The sequence below is a fragment of the Lithobates pipiens genome, unplaced genomic scaffold, assembly GCF_037356315.1.
Source record: "Lithobates pipiens isolate NorthernLeopardFrog02 unplaced genomic scaffold, aLitPip1_a1.2 Scaffold_19, whole genome shotgun sequence".
NCBI lineage: Eukaryota > Metazoa > Chordata > Amphibia > Anura > Ranidae > Lithobates > Lithobates pipiens.
Genome location: NW_027507764.1, coordinates 444,364,721 through 444,387,714, shown reverse-complemented (window position 1 = coordinate 444,387,714; position 22,994 = coordinate 444,364,721). Strand labels below are relative to the sequence as shown.

General features: G+C 40.7%; 1 protein-coding gene across 5 annotated transcripts in view; it reads left to right on the top strand.

The window, feature by feature from the left end:
- RB1CC1 (RB1 inducible coiled-coil 1) overlaps positions 1–22,994 on the top strand; it is a 230,354-nt gene that overhangs the window by 41,474 nt on the left and 165,886 nt on the right. For all 5 annotated transcript variants that reach the window (XM_077492686.1, XM_077492687.1, XM_077492689.1 and 2 more), the window contains exons 3-6: positions 9,021–9,147; positions 12,146–12,316; positions 13,401–13,603; positions 15,070–15,484. In XM_077492686.1, coding sequence (XP_077348812.1) covers positions 9,021–9,147; positions 12,146–12,316; positions 13,401–13,603; positions 15,070–15,484 — 916 coding nt within the window. The remainder of the gene's footprint in view (positions 1–9,020; positions 9,148–12,145; positions 12,317–13,400; positions 13,604–15,069; positions 15,485–22,994) is intronic.

Below are 22,994 nucleotides of genomic sequence, written 5' to 3'. Positions count from 1 at the left end.
CATTGTTGAGTTTTATTGAAACGAGTTGATTTTTTTGTATGCGGCTATCTTCTATGAAAGTGTATTTCTGTTGTGTAGGGGAGGATAGAACTCCCAAATTTGCCATTTCCATTACGGTAAAGGGAAGATGCATGAAATCTGAAATAAGTTCTACTAATATTAATGTAAAATTAGGATTAAGTTGTTTGTAAATGTAAACACTTGTTTATCCTAATGCCTCATACACACAGTCGGACATTCCGACAACAAAATCCATCGGATTTTTTCAGACGGATGTTGACTTAAACTTGTCTTGCATACACACGGTCGCACAAAGTTGCCGGAAAATCCGATCTTCCTGAACTTGGTGACGTAGAACACGTACGACGGGACTATAAATGGGCCAGTAGCCAATAGTTTCAGTTTGGTCATTTATTCTGAGCATGCGTAGCACTTTTTCCGTCGGAATTGTCTACACACGATCGGAATTTAAATGATCGGATTTTGTTGTTGGAAAATTTTAGATCCAGCTCTCAAACTTTGTCGTAAATTCCGATGGAAAAAGTCAGATGGAGCCCACACACAATCAGATTTAACAACAACACGATCCGATCGCACATTTTCCGTTGGAAAGTCCGATCACGTGTACAGGGCATAATGCATATGGCACTACAAATCAACATATGTGTAGACTGGTGATGAACATCTGTAAGCAGTCTGTTGGGGAATCGTGAGCATGGTGTAATTCTAGAGATTCAACACAGATTTATAACCTTGAACTTAGGTATGCGAAGAACACAATTCAATCAAAATTCTGTAATTGTTTAAAGAATCGTTATTGAACTCTGATAGCAAAATCCATTTTAAGTCTAGTTCCTGTACTTATGGCAAATTTTGCTAATACAGTGGGAATAAAAAAAAAAGATTGTGGGTGGTCCTGCGCAAATGGCTGAATGCATATTTTCAACTGCTGCCCCTACTAATACAGCCAACTAAGTGGAGTATAGGGTTAAAAGTATAGACATCGTAGGTTTGGCTCTCTTCTAAAAGGCAATGCTATACCAGGAATCTATTGTGCTCCAATAACACACTCTAACCAGTGATCATATATAAACTATACCATCTAGTAGGCAAACTTGAAATAAATAAAGTGACTGGTGCTATATGCAGCTAAATGGCTTGCAATTTGATGATGCATACATGTGACAAAAGGTGCAATTTTATTTAAAGTGACTGGTGCTATGGTGAACAATTTAATTCACTCAGTCCTTTTGTAACACTTAGACCCCTTTCACACCACACCGCCCATAGAGTCGGCGGTAGAATGCCGCTATTTTTAGCGGCTTTTTACTGCCGGATTTGCGGCGCATTTCGGCCGCTAGCGGGGCACTTTTACCCCCCCCCCCCTGCTAGTGGCCGAGAAAGGGTTAAAACCGCCAGCAATACGCTGCAATAGCGGCGTTTTGCCAGCGGTATTACAGCATTTCCCCATTGATTTCAATGGGGAGCAGTGTTGTAGAGAGCGGTAAACACACCGCAACTTCACCGCTCCAAAGAAGCTGCTGGCAGGACTTTTCCCTGACGTCCTGCCAGCCCACCTCTGTAGTGTGAAAGCCCTCGGGCTTTCACACTACAGACAATGGTGCAGCTTTTTTGGGGTGGATTGCAGGCGCTATTTCATAACGCTATAGCGCCTGCAAAACGCCTTGGTGTGAAAGGGGTCAAAGTTTTGCAAAAAAGGGACAGGTGCTCTTCAGGTGTGTGCCCTTTGTGCTGGTGCTCCTTATATTACTATGCAAAGTAACCTATCATTGGAGGGGGGATTTACTAAACTCAGACTTTGCAAGTGTAGTTGCTCTAGAGCAGTGATTCTCAACCTAGGGTTCCTCCAGAGGTTGCTAGGGGTTCCTTCAACTTTTTAGAAGCATCACATTTTATCCACTGATTTTTGGATCATTAGAAGTGTTGTTCACAAAAGATCATTTGAGTATCCAAGTGTTCACGTGGGGGTGTGTGTTATAAGATTACCCACCTGTTTTTAGGTTGAGCAATTAAGTTCTCTTCACATTTACATAAGCTGAATGTTCAGGCTTTTTTTTGTTGCAGCACCTTGATTCATTTTATTTTTTCATCAATTATTTTTATATAATATTGCATTTAAAAATGATGCACATTATTTTTTAAGATATTTTTCACTTTAATTAATTTGTTCTGGTTAGCGCATTTTTTTCCTTTTTTTAACACTGTCACCTTTAAATGTTTTAAACATACAGAGAGGATGTGAGTATGTTTTCAACTGTACACTCTCAATAAATGTTTTGGAAAACGGTATTATGCTATGAGAGCATCTTTTCTCTGAATGTGGGTGATACGGATGAATATCTAAAAGAACAAAGCAAAGAACGGTCACTAAAGGAGTGGTTCTGGAAACTGGCACACAGTGGCAAACGCTGTGAAAGTGAAATACCCCCTTGAGGGGTGAATATTTCCGGCGTGTGAAATATCTTAGGGGGCACTATAAGGAGCACCAGCACAAAGGGCACACGCCTGTAACTTTGTGTTACAGAAGGACTGTGTTTATTAAATTGTTCATCATAGCACCAGTCACATTAAATAAAATTGTACTTTTTGTCACATGTATGCAGTATCACATTGCAAGTTATTTAGCTGCATATAGCACCAGTCAATTTATTTACAATTTATTTATTTCAGGTTTGCATACTAGATGGTATAGTTTATATATAATTACTGGTTAGAGAGTGTTATTGGAGCACTCCGATTCCTGGTATAGCATTTCCTTTAAGAACAGTACCACACCTACTATCTCTATCCTTTTAACAGTATGATAGGTTACTTTGCTCAGTCGAGTGCGCCTTACCTACTTAGTGCTTTCAGTCCCAAGGGAGAAAAGCGTTATAGAGTAACAAATTAAAATGATGTCCACTCATGTAGACCCTCTCACGACAAAAAATAATGATGAATACGTTACTTAAAAGTTCATATTTCAGCTTATTTATTTCAACGGTTAAAATTTGACAACAGCACCGCAACACTTTTTTTTCCCCCTACACAAGCTCAGACCCTCTCACTATCATATACATATATATCATATATATATATATATATATATATATATATATATATATATATATATAATATAATATGTGTGTGTGTGTGTGTATGTAAATGATGTTAATCTGAGGGTGAAAATCTGACCATTGTTGACAAGTTTCTACAGTATATCAGATAAAAGGAGGTTATAGTTGAAGTTGCCATATCCATGTTTGCAGGTTCCAACTGTCATTTTTATGAACGTTAATTTTTATTTGCTCTGCACGAGACATTTGTATCACCTTTCCTCTACTTTATGAATATCTAGTATTGAATTATAAATAGTTCATATGGCATACTCCTACCCAAGCTTATCTTTTTTATTAGTATCATAGTGTAATCTTTCTGGCTAAAAAAATTCTATAAAAATGCTAAATATGCCTTATCACACTGGAAGTATCAGTTTATTATTAGCAAGCAAGTAGTTAATCTTCCAAAAACTCTTGGAACTTTTAATATCTGTATGAAAACTGCATGACTTGCATTTTGGCAGGTCATATTTTAAAAGCTGCAGCAGATATAAAAGAAATGTGGCCCACCCTTACTCGAATAAATTAGACAGCACTGTTTTAAATCATCAATTTGTATCTGGTCTCTGTACTGGCTTTGTATTCATTTTTGTGCCTCTTCTGGACAGGATTACAGCAGAACAAGAACACGCACCAGTTCACCTTCCAGGATGGAGTAATTGGCAGCATTCATAGGGACGGCTTCATTGTCTGGAGCAAAGAAGCCTCTCTAGAATATGTCCCTAATATCCTGGGCTTAACAAATCTTTGTTTGTACTTTTATATAGTGTTTTAATGCTGATTTGCCAGGGAGAAACTGCTATGCCCTGGAGCTTGGTGAAGTCTAAAATAGTGGTTGGGCGTTTAGTAATTATTTCTGCACATTTTTTAAATATTCTGTGTGTTCATAGAGATCTACAACACTGAGCCATGTTTAATTATCTTTCCGGGCTGAAATGTTGTGTTCTCTAATACTGATTTAAATATACTGATTATTGATTTAAAAGTATAAGCTAGGGCAGGGGTGTCAAACCTTTTGAAGAGCAAGGGTCACTTAAGCGACTTGGTAAGCAGTCGCAGGCCATAATGAGCAGAGTGGGCGGATGATGGGTCCGTGTACACTCTGCATATGCATAGCGGCCACAGCCCTCTCTACTCTTTGGGCCCTCCGATCCGCCCAGATGGAAGTGGACAGATCCCCTTCTGTTTTTTTCGGATTGAAGGTATGCAGGTGTAAACGAACACAAGTCTGTTTACATTTTCCACTCCATAGAGGTGAATAGAGGGTCTGATTGAGTCGGAATGATCATGTGAAAGGGGCCTAAGGCTGCTTTCACACTGATGTGCTGTGGTCTACCCAGAGCAGTGCACCTCTGGCTTTTCTTGGAGTTAGCTGCACTTTGCCATAGAATTCTATTATATCCTGCAGGTGTTGTGCACTTTCTGAAAGAGCACCAAACCCGTAGGTAATAACAGAGGTTTGTGGCTCACTGCAGTTTGAAAGCAGCCCGGTAACCACTGCAGAACAGATATGCCCATATATACACTGTGATTATAGTATTAAACATACCTTTAATAACAGTCTTCAATTTGGGTATCGCCAGCTGTTGCTGTTCCAGGCAGAGTGCATTTGGTATCACTCCGTCTGCGATAGGAGGTGGCGCTATACAGGAAGCATTGTCTTATGTGGCTCTGCTAAGCAACTGCTTACTTCCTCTACCGCCAACTTCATTCACCACACTGATGCTCTGGGATGCCGGGTTGGGATCCTGCGATCTGGGCTTGCCAACCAGCCATCGCAGAGCAGGAGGTCGCGGGCCACATCAGAGGGCTCCGTGGGCCACTGGTTGGGCACCCCTGAGCTAGGGTATCTGCTTTACTTGTTAACTGCCATGGCTAGACCTGTAGCTAAAGCTTGAGCTGACTGACCTACTGCCATTATGTAGGATGGTTAAAGTAGAATTACAGGCAAAACTTTATTTTTCATTTTGGATAGAGCAAGGGAGGGTTATAACCCCATCAGACTTTTTTTTTTTTTTAGCCATCTGTGTCCCATTGCAGAGATTTTGCTTCACTTCCTTTCCCATAGCCAAACAGGAAGTGAAAGGAGATCCCTGAAAATTAACAATTTTACAACCGCCCACTGCACATATACTGTGGCAGGGTGGCTGCTCTGCAACAGATCGTGTAACTAGGACGTGATCCCATACTTCGCACGCCACTGGTGACCTGCTCCCCCTGTGATTAGACACAGCAGGAGCTGATCTAAGGGTACCATGGACTTGATGTTCGCTGGCACCTGCAGATCATTAGGCAGAGAGCCACTACGGAGATCCACCTAGGTAAACAAGGCAGATTGCCGTTCTGTCCATAGGGAAGTCACTGATCCTTGTTCCTGCAAAGCAACTCTCACGCAGTGCACAAGCACTGGTTAGGCACACATTTAACCCTTTGATCGCCCCTGATGTTTACTCCCTTCCCAGCCAGTGTCATTAATACAGTGACAGTGCATATCACTGTATAAGTGTCAGCTAGTGTCCCGATTATCATCCCCAATATCTCAGTCCTGCTATAAGTCTCTGATCGCCGCCATTACTAGTAAAAAATTAAAAAAACCTATAGTTTATAGACGCTATAACTTTTGCACAAACCAATCAATATACCCTTATTGGGATTTTTGTTTACCAGAAATGTGTAGCAGAATACATATTGGCTTAAATTGGTGAAGAAATTTGGATTTTGTCTTTTTTATTTTTATTTTTTTTACTCGATAGGATTTTGGCAGACAGTAAAAAATATAGTGTTTTTTTTTTTTTTTTTTTTGTCCGTTTTTTGTTTATAGCCCAAAAAAAAAATGCTGAGGTCATCAAATGCCACCAAATGAAAGCTCTATTTGTGGGAAAAAAAGGACATACGTTTTGGGTGCAGTGTCACACGATCGCGCAATTGTCAGTTAAGATAATGCAGTGCCGTATCGCAAAAAATAGCCTGTTCACAAAAGGGGTAAATCTTCCAGAGGGCAAATGGTTAAGGGACTTCCTTGGGGACCCCCAGATCACCAGAACTAATGTAGTGTCCCCATTGGAAGATTTACCCTTTTTTGGGAACAACCCAAAATGAGGGATTTTCTATTACTTTCACTTTGAATGATAATGGTAAACAGGACAAATAGAGAGGGTGATCTCCTAATTGGGGGGTGGGGGGGGATGGGGCATGGACAGGTGTTGTAATTCCTCTCCTTGTAAAACAAGCTTGGGCCCTTGTATGCTGAAGCCTGGCATTTAGGAGTATATACAGTGTATCACTGTAATGTACCCTCAAACATTAGTGCGTAATGGACAAAATAATTCATACCAGATGACAGGCCCCCTTCTTTTCTCCTGATCTACTGGTTGAGTACGTTAAAGGTAACTGTAAACATAAGATGAGTCACCCTATTCATATGCTTTGATCTCATCTAAAGTAGGAACCCCATTGGTCTTCCACTTTTGGGGTAACGGTGGGTTGACAGGTTAGGAAAACTGCCACAGTTGTTTGTTCTTTCCAAAAAGATGGCTCTGGCTTGTTATGCCTCTCTTTAACACAACTCCTGATTGGCTTATTGACTTTGATAGCAGAGGGAGCCAGTTATGTTTGGCTGCTGTCTCAGCCAATGAGGAGGGAGAGTCCTGAGCAGCCGAGAGTCTTGTGCACATCGCTGGATCGCAATGGGGCTCAGGTAAGTATTAGTGGGGCTGCTGAACACACAAGGTTTTAACCACTTCCGTACCACTCACCGTCATTTTACATTGGTATTTTGAAGAGGAATATCATTGTTATGGCAGCAGCTAGCTGGCATACCCTCTTCTACAGTGGGCAGGCTGCTTCAAGATAAAAGTGGTCTCTGTGGCGGATTCACCGCGAGATCACTTTTATGGACGGCGGGAGAGGGACCTCCCCCGCTGCGCCCTGGTGCCCTCCGCCGATTCCTATAGTAAGCGGCGATCGGATTCTTTCCCTAGCTTGACATGGAGATGAGTGAGGGGAAGATGGCCCCCACGCGTCTCCATATCATTGCAGGGCTGAAGCGACGTCAAAACATCACTTCCGCCCATAGCTTTTCTTTTTTTGTATTTTTTTTTAAATCACAAATTTTTTTTCTTATTGCATTATAGTGTAAATATGAGATTTGAGATCTTTTTGACCCCAGATCTCATATTTAAGAGGTCCTGTCATGCTTTTTTTCTATTACAAGGGATGTTTACATTCCTTATAATAGGAATAAAAGTGACACAGTGTTAAAATAAAAGGTAAAAAAAATAAGAAAAATAAAAAAAAAACGTAAATGCGTCCCGCCCCAACAAGCTTACATACAATAGCGCCCGCATATGAAAACGGTGTTCAAACTACACATGTGGTATGAGGTATCACCACGATCGGTAGAGTGAGAGCAATAATTATAGCCCTAGACCTCCTCTGTAACTCAAAACATGCAACCTGTAGAAACGTCGCCTATGGAGATTTTTAAAGGTGAAAGTCGCCATTCCAAGAGCGAGTGCAATTTTGAAGTGTGACATGTTGGGTATCAATTTACTCGGCATAACGTTATCTTTCACAATATAAAAAAAAATTGGGCTAACTTTACTGTTGTCCTATTTTTTTTCCAAAAAAAGTGCGCTTGTATGCTTGTTGCGCAAAAACAGTGTGACAGAAAGTATTGCAACGACCGTCATTTTATTCTCTAGGGTTTTGGAAAAGTATAATGTTTGGGGGTTCTAAGTAATATTTTCTAGCAAAAAAAATTTTTTTAACTTGTGGACAACAAATCTCAGAAAGAGGCTTGGTCCTTAAAGCGGAGTTCCACACAAAAATGGAACTTCCGCTTTTCGGAACCCCCTGGTGTCACATTTGGCACCTTTCAGAGGGAAGGGGAATGCAGATACCTGTATAATACAAGTATTTGCACCCACTTCCCGGGCATAGATCACCATGGTGACCTACACCACCCCCCCCCCCCCCCTGCTGTCTGCTGGGAGACACACGGGTCCCAGAGACAGCAGGGACCATTCAGATTGCACATCACAACATCACAACTCATGCATGTGCAGTAGGGAACCAGGAAGTGAAGCTGCAAGGCTTTACTTCCTGATCCGCTTAGCGAAGATGGCGGTGGCAGCATCTGAGGACCGAGGAATGGTTTGGCCTCGGGTACCGACATCGCGGGCGCCCTGAACAGGTAAGTGTTCTTATTTTAAAAGTCAGCAGCTTCAGTATCTGTAAAAATAAATTGGTGGACCTCCACTTTACGTGGTTAATGCATAGAATGCATTAAGATGAAAAACCTTCTGCCTTTGCAACCACTTTAAAGAAATTATTTTTATTTTTTTTATTTTTAGAATGGTCATAGAATAGAGAATGGAGAGGGATTAGAACACCTGTTAGTTTTTATTGATGTCTGTGCCCCTGTAATGGAGATTCACTCTTTCTATTAGTCCTGTTTATCGTTATCGAAAGTGAAATAAAATCCCACATTTTGGGTTGACACCCCCCTAATAGAGGGGAAATCGTCCAGTGACGACACTAGTTCTGGTGGTCCTGGTGACACCCCAGGATTCTCTAACTTTGGAAGGACTTTCTCTCAATTCCTGTTTTGGTTATGAGATAGAAAGGGAAGGGAAATCTTCGAAGGAGACACAGGTATAAGGGGGTTATAACCCTCCATGAAGAAAAAAGTTCCACTTTAAGTTTTAGTTTGCTTAAATAGAATTTTTTAGCTCTGACTGGGACTTTTGTGTAATGTTGCAATTGCCCTTCACTCTCCCGTGTAAAGGATTATTGAGTGATTTTTAAAAAAAATTTAATAAACCAATTTAATTGATCTTTTTTCATTCAGACTGCTTTTACATGTTAACAAATTTGTTTTTCTGTTTTCTTTGTGTTTAGGGTGACTGACCTTAAGCATGCCATTCAGACTAAGTACAAGATTGCTGTTCAGCACCAGATCCTTGTAGTAAATGGAGGCGAATGTATGGCACCAGACAGGAGGGTCTGTAGTTACAGCGCTGGTACTGTGAGTATTAATCTAGAATATTGAAATTCTTCTCAAAGAATATGTGCACTTAAAAAAATAAAAATAAACTTAATAAACCCCCCTTGCAGCAGATGCGTACTTACTTGAATCTGAAAGCTTCATCCTTCCACAGTGTTTGCATTCAGTGGTTGAAAACTTTGCTACATATGCACAGTAGGTCCTTATTGATTCAGTGGAGCTGTCTCCTGGGCATCTTTAGCCTGCTTTGGGAGATGACCCCATAGAAGTTGATGAGTTCACTTTATCTGAAAGTTCATATTTTCCTTTAAAGCAGGGGTCTCAAAACTTTCTAAACAAAGGGCCAGTATACTGTCTGCCGGGGGGGGGAATAGAACATTTTTCTGGCATCAGTGGGAGTAAACAGCGCCCACCTTTGGTATTAGGGGGAGGAATAGTGCCCCATTGTTGGTGTCAGTGGGAGAAATGGCACCTCATTGTTGTCAGTGGCAGGAATTATGTTCCATTTTGGTGTCAGAGGACAGAATAGTGTTTCGTATCAGTGGAATGAATAGTGCCCCAGTGAGATGACTAGTGCCCCAAAGGCCAGATAAAGGCAAGCAAATGGCCGCAGTATGGAGACCCCTGCTTTAAAGGAGAACTAAACACAAGAATAAAAATGTAATGTATTGCAGCCTACCAGTCCTGATGGTTCAAAGGCAATTATATTTGAACTCCAGCTTAGATGTCAAACATGGCTACCATTATAGACACAGTGGAGTTGTGATTGTTAACCACTCGTGATCAGGAAATGTATTACTGGCAGGATCACCGAGTGGAAAAAGTCTGAATAAAAAAACAAATAAAGCCACCATTTCTATGTATTGTTAGCTGCAATATATCACTTTTTTTGGATTAGGCGCTTTAACTATGATACTGTTCTTTTTGTGGGTAGAGTGAGATCCATACACACTTATGATATTTCTTACGCAAAATGATTGCCGAAGAACTACTGCATTTGGTTTTGTTCCTTATTTTCTAAGTAAGATACGTTTTTTTTTTTTTTAGGACAGAGGGTCATATAGACCTTGATCTAATAGCCTGCATTTTCCATTTGCCTCTATTTTGCTGCTTTAGGTTTTTGTGAAGTGTAACCATTCACAATTGTGCGGTTCAGTAGGCACTAGAGTTTGTCTCGGTGCATTTGTGCATCTGATTGGTGGACAGAAAAAAAAGTCAATGCTCATGTCCAAAGGCATTTTTTCTAAACCCTGTATGGCCCTTGGTGGTTCGACTTGCAGTGGAAACGCTCACCTGAATAGGCCGGACTATTCTAACCCTTCCAAACTGTACCGACCAGAACCGTTCCGCTCAGTGGAAACGAGGCATAAGACACCTTTCACACTGGGGCATGTGGCTGTTAGTGGTAAAGCACCGCTAGTTTTAGCAACAATTTACTGCTGTTATAACGTCACTTTTCGGCCGCTAGCAGGGCACTTTTAACCCCCGCTAATGGCCGAATAAAGGATAACAGCGCCTGTATTGCGGCGCTGCTGAATCGCTTTGCAGGCGCTTCGTTAACACTGCCCATTCACACACCGTTCCTGAAACGCCCCGAAGATGCTACTTGCAGGACTTTTTTTCCTGTCCTGTAAGCACGCCGCCGAGTGTGAAAGCACTCGGGCTTTCACACTGGGATGGCTTGAGAGGCGCTTTTCAGGCACTATTTTTAAGTCTAAAACGCCTGAAAAGTGTCCTGGTGAAGGTGGTCTTGTATAGGGTGTTGCTTTAGGTCTCATGTACACTGAACTTTATAATACGTTATAAAAACGGTAGTAGCATTGCGGTGAGTTTTTCAATAGTGTTTTTTAGCATTGCCGTTTTTTTTTTTCAATGGGATCAAAAATGTTAAACACTGGTAAGCGGCGTTTTTGAGTGTTTAGTGGCATTAGAGCATTTTTACAGCTGAAAAACTCCTCTCAGAACCCACATGTTTTTTTTTCTTTTTAAATCGCGGGCTAGTGGGCGGGAGCGTGCCCGCAGGTTCTGTGGACTCTATGTCCGTCGGTGGCCCGCAATCGTGATACGGAGAGGCAGAAAGGGGAGATGCCTATGTAAACAAGGCATTTCCCTGTTCTGCCTAGCAACATGAGAGGGTTCTACTGCTCCCTGTCATCGGGAGCAGTGATCTCTGTCATGTTCTAGTGAGCCCATCCCCCCTACAGTTAGAATACACTGAGGGAACACAGATAACCCCTTCCCTGCCAGGGTCATTTACACAGTAATCAGTGCATTTTTATAGCACTGATCGCTGTATAAATATCACTGGTCCCAAAATAGTGTCAAAAGTGTCCAATGTGTCCGCCGCCATGTCGCAGTCATGATGAAAATCACAGATCGCCATCATTACTAATAAAAAAAAAAAAGAATAATAAAAATGCCATAATTCTATCCCCTATTTTGTAGACGTGATAAACCAATTTACACTTATTGCGATTTTAGATTTTTTTTTTTAACCAAAAATATGTAGAAGAATACAGATCGGCCTAAACTGAGGAAGACATTTTTTTGGAATATTTATTATAGCAAGTAAAAATATAGATTTTTTTTTTCAAAATTGTCGTTTTTTTTTTGTTCATAGTGCAAAAAATAAAAACCGCAGAGATGATCAAATACCACTGAAAGAAAGCTTTATTTGTGGGAAAAAAAGGATGTCAATTTTGTTTGGGTGCAAAGTCGCATGACCGCGCAATTGTCGGTTAAAAGTGACGCAGTGGTGCCGTTTTGCATGTTCTGGTCAGGAAGGTGGTAAATCCTTCTGGGGCTGAAGTGGTTAAACACATAGGATAACATGCTGAAGAGTTTATTGACTAGAAAAAAACTTCTGAAGCCAAAAACAGCTGCTGTAAAAACGTCCCGTGTGCCTTTAATGTATTTCTTCTGACTGCTGCTCTGGTCTTACTTTGTATCTTGAAACCAAAATGACCAAATCGGTTGTTGTATGTTTGTGATCTGACTTGTTTTTTTATTTTCTCTGCAGGACACAAATCCAATATTCCTGTTCAATAAAGAGATGATATTGTGTGAGCGTCCTCCGGTTATTCCCAGAACAACATTTTCAGCAGAGAATGAAATGGAGCTAAAGGTTGAAGAGTCACTCATGATGCCTGCAGTCTTTCACACAGTCGCCTCTCGGACGCAGCTTGCAGTGGTGGGAAATTTAAAGCTTCTTTTGTAAAACAGCAATGGTGTTACATTCTGATGACAAAGTGTTTGGAATGTTACCTCTGTGCCCAAAGGACAAGAAAATCTTCTATTCCCTTCTTTTTTAATTGGTTTGTGCAGTTCCCACGTTATAGCACTGCACGACCACAAACCTTGGAACTGCCATCGCTGACCAATGACGGCAGGCTTTATGAAAAAACTTTTCATATGGGTTTTAAAGATGGTTGATTATTGAGTGATAATTGTGGGTCTTCAGCTGTCACTCTCCATGAAAAGTTTGATCATTTGTGGATCGGTAGTGTAGATTTTCCATTTCACTAATGTGCAACAGAGAACTTGTCTACTTATTAATGGGCTACAACGCCTCCATCTATCTTTCTCTTCAGAAGGATGTCTTTGTTTAGGTATTATTCAGGGCTGGAACCTACTGAATGAACTGAAATGCTGGTTACAAATATGTAAATACTAGAGCCTGCACAGTTCTTGATTTGTTTTCACAAATGTAGCCTCTTACCCAGGGGCAGACTGACAACTCATGGGGCCCCCGGGCAATAGGAGATTATGGGGCCACACAGTATACACACACACGCGCACGCGCACGCGCACGCGCACGCGCACACGCGCACACGCGCACACGCACACACACACACACACACACACACACACACACACACACACACACACACACACACACACACACACACACACACACACACACTATACACAGACATGTTTCTATTTGACTATTGTTCTATCTTTGACTAGATTCATCATCGATCGCACAGCTCACTCGAGTCTGAATGATTGAAGGCTGTACGCACCTAGTCTGCATTCGGGAAATTTCCTCTGTGCGCATGTGCAGCTTTATGAAAGTGGCGCATAGCTCTATACAGCCACAGAAATCAGTTTGCCTACTCTCAGTGGCCTATTGTCTACTTGTTGAAATCTATTGCTGTAGTTTGCTTTGTAACGTACATGTTATGCAATTTACTAAAGCTAAACTGTATACTATATAAATGTTAAACACTCTGGGATAGCTTCTGATTTGAAATTGACTCTGTTTTGTGCAGGAAATGTTTGAGGTTGCCAAGAAGCTTTGTTCGTTTTGTGAAGGTCTGGTTCACGATGAACATCTTCAGCACCAGGGCTGGGCTGCCATAATGGCCAACCTAGAAGATTGTACACATTCATACCAAAAACTGCTTTTCAAGTTTGAGAATGCATATTCAAAATACCTGCAGTCAATAGATGATATTAAAGTTAAATTAACTAAGTAAGTCAAAGTTATTGAATTGTGTTTTTATTGAGCCATTTATTAGCATATATTTTCATTTTCTTTTACATACATCATTCATTTATTTGAACAATCTTATTTTTCAATCCATTACTTCCCATATGTCCTTGTCCTGTTTATTCCCCATCACTGTCATGCAGTCGTCATGTTATAATATACTTAAGTTAGAATAGATGTTCCCTTTCCTCTGTGATATGCCTATGAGTGCCATAGTCTGACAGGATTGGCTGAGAAATGCTATATTTTCATTATGTCTTACTGTATTATAGTTGTATATACTATACTTGCTATTCCATAGCTTGACTCCTATTACTGTGACAAATAAGGGATCACATGAGAAGCATTATTTCACTATGTGTCAATTATAAAAGTCTAAGGCCACGTACACACGATCAGAATTCCGTCAGGAAAAAGACTGATGAGAGCTTTTCATTGGAAAATGCGACAGTGAGTATGCTCCATCGGAATTTAGCTGACCTAATTTCCGCCAGCCAAAAGTTGATGGCATGTTCTCAATTTTCCCAACAGAAAAACTTTCTATCAGAAATTCTGATCGTGTGTATGCAATTCTGACACGCCAAAATCACGCATGCTCAGATTCAACTATGAGAACGAAGCTATTGGCTACTGGCTATTGAACTTCCTTTTTCTAGTCCCGTCATACGTCGCCACAATCTAAACGATTGGAATTTGGTGTGACCGTGTGTAGGCAAGAAAGCTTGAGCGAAATTCTGTCGGGAAAACCACGAGAGCTTCTTCCGACGAGAAGTCCGATCGTGTGTACACAGCCTAACAGGCATCCATGCAGTGGTGTTTATTTAAATTGATTAACATTTGTTTTGCAACACATGCACATTTCCTTATATTTTGTCTTATTAAAATGCGTCAAGTACAGAAAAAGTGAACTCTGCCTTTGCTGCACTGAGCTCCTAAGAAGTATTGTTAGCCCTGCCTACTATAGATCAGTTCCTCCTCTTCTCATCTCCATAGTATAAGAGGGAGGTGTTCTGTAATCCAGCTGAAGAGATCTGGGCAGGGCTGACAACACTGCTTGGGATTTCAGTGCAGCAAAGGCACCGTGTTATAAACTCAAACAGAAAATTAGGAGCACACTGGGTTTCTGGCAGACCAACAGGTATTTTTCTGTCTGCAGTTTTTAAAAAGACAAAACATTACAAAATCTGATGTATTGCTGATTATTTTTCCAGACATACAGTACATTTTGGGTGCACAGAGTCTGCATGTTTTTGCCGATAGTAGTAGTCATATCTGACTCATAAATGTTTTTTGATTAACCAGACATTCATTCCATTAACTGGCCTGCTTGTCATGTAGAAAAAGTTTTGGATTGTTTCTCGATTGTTCTTGTGCTGTGCTTAAAATGCCATTGAATGGGTCTGTTCTTGAAAATCTGAAATCTTTGTGTTTGGATTTTCCTTCTTTAGTCTAGGAACTGCTGTTTCCGTCATGGCCAAGATTCCGCTGCTAGAGTGCCTAACACGACACAGCTATAGGATGTGTCTAGATAGGTTTTTATCCTCTGCGGAAGGGGATGTCGTTGAACTTGAGAATGAGAAGACTGCTGAACTAGTGCAATGTGATGATGAAACAAAACTAAAAAACATGGCTTTGCTAGCTTCTCTCACTACATCTGGGGAACATATAACACAGGAAGTACATGACAATCGTATTGAGCAAGACACTATGGATTCTTCTGGGCAGGATATAGACGTTTCAGCGGGACATTTGAGTAATGAAGGCCCGCCGTTTAATGTATCCCTACTGGACTGGATAAATGTGCAAGATCGTCCAAATGATGTGGAATCGTTGGTCAGGAAGTGTTTTGATTCTATGAGCAGAGTAAGTATTAGTGCATGACATGCCATGTTCTTGGTCATTTGTTTTTTGCTTTAAAAGAATCTTTTCATAGTTCCCACCCTATCAAACACTATTTCCAGGGACAGGCTAAAGTATAACCAATGGCAAAACTTTTTGAGTTTTGAAAAGAATAGAGATGGGTTAGAATGCCTCCTAGGTTTATTGCTGTCTGTGCCCCCGTTGCGGATATTCACCCTATCTATTTGTCCTGTTTACCATTATCATTGAAAGTTAAAGAAAATCACAATTTTTTAGTTGTCTCCAGAAAAATAATAAAAGGGACATTTTCCAGTGGGGCACTAGCTCTGGTGACCTGGGGGCCCCCTGGGGATTCTCTTTATTTGCAGGGATTTCCTCTCACTTCCTGTTTGGCTATGTGACAGGAAGTGAAGGAAAATCCCTCCAATGCGACACAAATGGAAAAAAAAGAAAAAAAAAACACGTGTTAAACCCTTCCCTTACTCTATCCAAAATGAAAATAAAAAGTTTTGTCTATAGTTCTACTTTAAGCTAGAGTATCTTTGCTCTCCAGGTACAATATATGTTTAGAATAGTAAAATTGATCATTTGAGATGAGTGTATTGAATATGAGTATTCTTTTTGTTGCATTATAAATGTTCCTCTTTCGTTAAAGTCATATTAAACCCTCAGCATTTTTTTTTAGCTTAACGTGGATGTAAACCCACTCTCATCCTTTCTAAACTACTGCAATATTGCTTATCTAGAATTGGTTATCTGGATATACATGCCTCCTGCATGTATACATATCTGTCAAATGTCTCCACTCTGTCTGCTATGAGACCCGAAAAACTGCAGATTTTGTGGGTGGGTCTGTTTTCCAGGTCTCAGTGGGTGGAGTCGTGATGTCAGTAGACTCCCCGCCCACTTCTACAATCCCCTTATCAACATGCATTTTCTCCTGTGTATTTCTTACACTGAACTTCTGCTATGATCAATAACATCCAGTCAAAACCCATAAAAGTCCCCACATGACTTCAGCATGCCAAATCATGCTGAGGTGTGGAACAGCCAATCCTTGCAGAGCTGCTGAAGAAAAGAGTGGGGGTGGGAATTAAAAAATAATGCATGTCTTAGGCTAGTGCACGAGATATGGAAAACACCTGTCAATCACAGCAATGGGGAAGAACGGACAAAGATTTCACAGTTTGTCCGTTTTATTTCACTGAAAACAGATATGAGGATTGCTCAGAGCTGGATTAACTCTTTGTCGCAAGACTGGGCACAGCTGATCTAAAATCCCATACTCTATATTGTGCCAGACAAAAAAAAATATTTTTGGGGTTTACATCCACTTTAACACACTGATCTCAATAAAATAAACATTTTCAGTAGACTAATTGTTACATTTCTTACTGCATTACTTGTAGCGAGCTAATGAAAATAAATATATAGTATGCTTTAATATACAGTATATCCAAACATTGATATGTGTATAACTCAAGCCATACCCTATACAATCTGTACAATCTCTGAATTGCTTAAGTTCAGGGGATTGTACAATTAAAATGTATAGTTTTGTGGCTTGAGTTATAACCCTATTAAGTTTGGTTATATTTTACTCCATATATTCGCATAAGGTTCATATTACTGTATATTTGGATGTACAACCTAAATCCCCTAAAAGTTGGGATGCTGTGTAAAAATCTACATAAAAGAAGAATACAATGATTTGCAAATCTTATAAACCCGTATTTTATTCACAATAGTACATAGAAAACATATCCAATTTTTAAAGTGATTCAAGGCAACATTTTTATTTTTAAAAATAACAAACATATACTTACCTGCTCTGTGCAAACGGTTTGCACAGAGCAGCCCCGATCCTCCAGGTCAGTTAAGCACCCGGACTGTTCTTCTATGAAGCCATGCTGTTGTCACAGATGCAGTATGTGGTTTAGCATTGTCCTGATGAAATATGTAAGGTCTTCCCTGGAAAACTGTAATTGGGGTAGTATTTATATTATTAATAAGTACTATCATCTTTACTATATTATCACTGTTTTATCCTCAATTGATGGACTTGAAATGGTATGTTCACTATGTGGATTGCCACATTTGTATGTAGTTCTTTTATACCGATTATCTCTTCAATACTATCTGGCAATAATGTTTATACATTCAATACTATTGGCTATTGGGTACTGGCTTTAAAGTGGTTGTAAAGGCAGAAGGTTTTTTATCTTAATGCATTCTCTGCTATAAGATAAAAGGCCCTCTGTGTGCGGCAGCCCCTTGAATACTTACCTGAGCACAATCTCTGTCCAGCGATGTTGCAGGAGTGTCCCGGCTGCCCGGGACTCCCCTCTTCATTGGCTAAGACAGCAGCGTGGCTTTATTTGCTCCCACTGCTGTCATTCAAAGTCAGTCAGCCAATGAAGAGATAAAGGGGCCAGGCCGCAGCTCTGTGTCTGGACACAGAGAATGTGGCTTGGGTGCCCCCATAGCAATCTGCTTGCTGGGGGAGCACTGAACAGGAGGGAGGGACCTGAGAAGGGGAGGATCTGGGCTGCTCTGCGCAAAACCATTACAAAGGGCAGGTAAGGGCCGGTTCACACAGCAGGCGAGGCGAGGCGACTCCGACTTGCCTCGCCGCGACCTGCCGCGGCCTCAGCGGCGACTTGCAAATGACTTCTGTATAGAAGTCAATGCAAGTCGCCCCGAGGTCGCCCAAAAGTAGTACAGGAACCTTTTTTCTGAGTCGGAGCGACTCGAGTCGCTCCTCTCAGAACGGTTCCATTGTACAGAACGGGGGCGACTTGCGAGAGCGAGGCGAGGCGAGTCGTGTCGCCTCGCATCGCCCGCTGTGTGAACCGGCTCTTAGTATGGCATGTTTGTTGTTTTTAACAAAAAAAAACAAAAAAAACAGAGACTTTACAAACACTTCAACTATGACCCTGAGAAGGGGATATTTTGATTTTGGACTGATATGGAGTTTTTGGACCCCTGAAAGGTATTGCCTACTTTTTGGACTGCCTTGATTTTTTATGGGAATAAAGTTGTATCTGGACCTCTTTGCAGTGGTGTGGCACTTCAGTTTTCATTTTTGTTTTGTATTTTATGCTATCCTTGATGTACTCAAAGGGGATGCTTCCAGATAGAAGTGCTGCTGCGGTGGGTACCAAAAATCTGACATTAATTAGATTGTCAGCTCCCTGTCTGCCATCTGCTGGGTTAGCAGTGTGTGAGACCAGGCAGTTTCCAAGCAGCAAGGATCAGGCTAGGGTGACCTCTGACCAGCCAGAAGAAGACAAAGTAAATATGTCTAAATAGGGGGGAAATATAAATCTTTCATAAGTAAGCCTGCAAAATTATAACAAGTAGAGACTGATTATACAGATTCCAACCTAAGCCCACATGTGAATGGTTCATTTTAAGTCAGGACTGTATAGTATCTGTATCTCATTATTGCTAATACTGTTGAAAAACCTGAAGGTGCTTTTTTTGTATTATATTATTCTCAGTACAGAACTCGAAAGCTGTACTTGGCTGGACAATGTACAGTGCTAAGCTCATTGTCTTTACATTGAAAATACTTAAAGTTCACATGTTATTCAGAACCCTGTAACACTTCCCATAAGGGGGCCCTGAGGTGTGTTTGGTAAACTCCATGCTGTTGGTGTGTACTGAAAGCAGATGTCACAATACATCAGTTATGTCACATCACAGATTGTTTTGATTTCAGTAACAAGCATACAGAGGCTAGTACTGAATGTTCTTGTGTGTTTTTTTTTGTGTCTGTGTAGCCACTTGCATCAGATCATTGTTATCTGTCTGTCTTTACTTAAAAGCTAAAATTAACACACATTTTTGCCATTTTGCTTACTCTCTGGCTTTCCTGTATTTAAATCATGTGGAGGCTTATAACGCGACAACCAGTATTCATCACTTTAATTAAAGTTAAATAGATTCAAGGGACTGTAAGATACTCTGTATACTTAACGGTTACAGTAATAAATGTTAGTCCACTTAGGCAGGCTATACTAGGTTCAAACTGTGTATGGGCAGGCTGAATGTACCAAGTTGATTGATCAAACAACTTGGGTACAACCAGCCTGCTGGATTTTACCTGCGATTATCGCTAGCAGCTGCTAGCAATAATAACTGTCTTCTCCCGGCGGGGATGGCTTTCCATGCCCCCCATCCTGCTGCGGGAAGACAGTGTCTCCGCAGGAGAGATTTTCACATCAACACTGTGTTGATGGGGGAATTAGGCGAATTTCCTTCCTGCAACCTTAGAAAAATGTGCTCCGTGTATGGCCGACCTTACTGTGGACAGCTTAGTTTGGAGAAGTTGCATGATTACAGTCCAATTATATCTGGATGTTAAAGGAGAAATGCAGTCTCAGCTCGTTTGGCTGTACTTCTCAAATGGATCACAGGAATGCAGTTCATTCTGCACTCCTGTGACCTATTTTTAGCAGACAGCAGGCTAAAGTCTGCTGCCGGCTGATGTCACAGAGCTGATCAAGGCTCGGGCAAGATTGCGACAAAGGAGTCAGGATCCACCAACATGCCTGGACCTGCACCCGGCTCAGCCTCTCAGCGAGCCGTTGAGAGCCTAAACTGGCCGCTCAAGTGAGAGGGGCAGAGAGCGGTGACTGACAGTCACCAGCTCTCTGCTCACAGAACCCCGATCAACAACACAAAACTCCAGCGCTAAAATTTTTTTGGTCTTATTAGAGACAACCTATCAAAGTTGGATCAAAAACGTGTGAATCCGATTGATATCCAGTGCGGCTGAAAAAACTTCTGGAGAGAGGTTCACATGAATGAAATTTAAAATCGGCGCTCAATGGAACTCAACATAACACTGAACAATAAGTGCATCCCTCACTGTTGTGCTGGATATTAATGATTTTACTTCTGTGCTTTTCTTTTGATTAAATGTTATATTTTTAATTAATTTATTGTATTTATGTTGAGTTCCATTGAGCGCTGATTTTAAATTGTATTCACAGAACCCCGAGATCCAAGCAATCAGCGGTTTTAGATCGCTTGGTTCTCAATGTTAGAGCCACAGGGGACAGATGCAGCATCAGGCTGATGCTGTATCCACCTAGATAAGTAAGATTCTGAAAAAAAATCCTAGAAATCTCTTTTAAGTGTTCTCTGCTACACAATGATGCAACCCAACGCCTGTGAATGAACTGACATTCAGGGGGGAACAAATACCAAATTATTTGCATATTTTCTATAATGATGTGTAATATCAAGCACTTCCAACTTTTGAAAATGTGAAAAAGACAGCGCTGTATCCAGGTGTATACTAAATAATCAAACAAATATATAACAAATTAATTGTTGCCTCTATATAATTATTTCCAGTGTCAACACTCCTGCAGTGCCAGTGATATGTGAAAACTATGTATCAGGAAAAAGAAACTTGCGTTTTATATATATATATATATATAATAAAATGTGTGTGTGTGTTATATAAACCAAAGCAAAACGTAACCCAAAAGTGGCAGATGAATAAAACCCACATATACATATGCTGTGACAAAATGTCAAACCCAAAAAACGAGAAACAAAAATTAAAGAAGCAAAAAAAGTTCATAAGTGTGTCCAAAAAAGAGCAACGTAGCAACCAAAACTATCAACCATATATCAAAAATTATATATATATATATCTCTCTCTCTCTTAACAATCCAATTGTTCTAATCGACTTAGTGTGCATATGTGTCAATGTGTAACATCAGATAGCAATATGGCAATTCTTTCTTCTTAGTAATAACACCGCACCAAGTGATTTATCCTCCACCGCTTATGATCGAGATCACTCACCGATTTTAGTGGCTGGTAATAAGAAATCAGCAAATAGGCATTCTCCCTATACAGGGCACAATAATCTGCATATCTGTAATGGATGTCTCGGCATTCCTCCATGATGTTGGTGACTAGTGATGAGAATCTGACAAGCAGTTGTTCTTCCTGTGCAGAGCACAACAGTCTGCAGATCCGTAATAGATGGTCTCAGCACTCCTCCGCTATTAGCAATCAATATCTCCAGCCAAATGTAGGAAAAAACTTCCAACTTTAGGTCAGGAGTTAAAGGGGTTGTAAAGGCAGAAGATTTTTTATCTTAATGCATTCTATGGTGCCTGTCAAACATAAATACTTGCTCCCTCCCTCCTGAAAGGTGCCAAATGTGACACCAGAGGGGGGGAGGAGTCAGATAAGCGGAGCTCCCACTTTTGGGTGGAACTCTGCTTTAAAGTAGAACTTAGCTCAGAAAATTAAGTCCCGCTAGATCATTTCATGTTGGCCCCTTTGCAGGTTTAGCTAAAACATCAAAAACAGGTGCCTAGACTGGTTAAAATCCTGTAATACACTGTCTCACCTTGCTCTGTTGCTCTCCATTTTTCGGCACTGAGGCTGATCTGCTGACAGCCTTAATATTTACTTCTGCTTAGGGGCTCTGGGCTTCAGCAAAATGGCAGCCTCCAGCAAGAAGAAAAAGGAAAAATGCTGGAGGCCGTTTACACCACACACTTATTTTAGTAGCATAATTAATAATATGAAATGTATTTTCCTTGCTAAATAACATTATTTTTCATAAAGCTGTTGTGGGTAAAGTTCAACTTTAATGGGCTAAGTATAGATGGGGTAATAGAAGAGTTTGCAGGTTGTTGCATCATATATGTTTTTTGCTGAAACATATTTTTTAGGAGTCTGTTACTAAGACTCTGTCATTGCTGCTGCCCAAAAAACGTTTGGAGGTATAATGTGCAAGCACCTAGAAGTACTGCTTATATCAGCATTAGCATTCAATGTGAGGTACCTGCTTATGCCAACGGCAGCATTCTAAAACGTCTCATTGCAAATCTGGGCTGATCTTCAGGTAAAGTTTTGGCACTTTCTCAGTGTTAGGAGCAGGTTCACAGCGGTGAGCTGCGGATTTTGCCACAGCATGATTGCATGTGTGGTTTACCTATGTTTATATGTGCGCTCCCATTGACGTCTATTAGACCAATAGGAATGCAGGGGACTGTAGCTAGTGATAAGCTTCAGTGATAATGACAGAGCTTGTCAGAATTGCCCAGCATTTGGCTGCAGAAACAAATATTGGAAGGCTTTTTTTGGCATGTGGATAGGAGGTAAAGCGGAAGTAAACCCATCGATCTAACAGTTTGAAAAAACATGGCATGCCGAAAATGTTAACTGTCACATTGGTTGTGCTCTCAACCAAACTGTCAAACCATCCAATGGCTGGTGTCATAACTGATCACATGTGCAGCTTCATGGCATTTAAAGATTAAAGGGAGGCCAAGATGGCAGCTTCTTTGGCTGAAAACGATAGTAGGGTTTACTTCCACTTTAAAGCGGTTGTATAGTTTTTTTTTTACTTTTACCTACAGGTAAGCCTATAATAAGGCTTACCTGTAGGTAAAAAAAAATATCTCCTAAACCTGTACAGTTTAGGAGATATTCCCCCTCGCAATGAGCCACTGACTGCAGTGGCGTATGCGC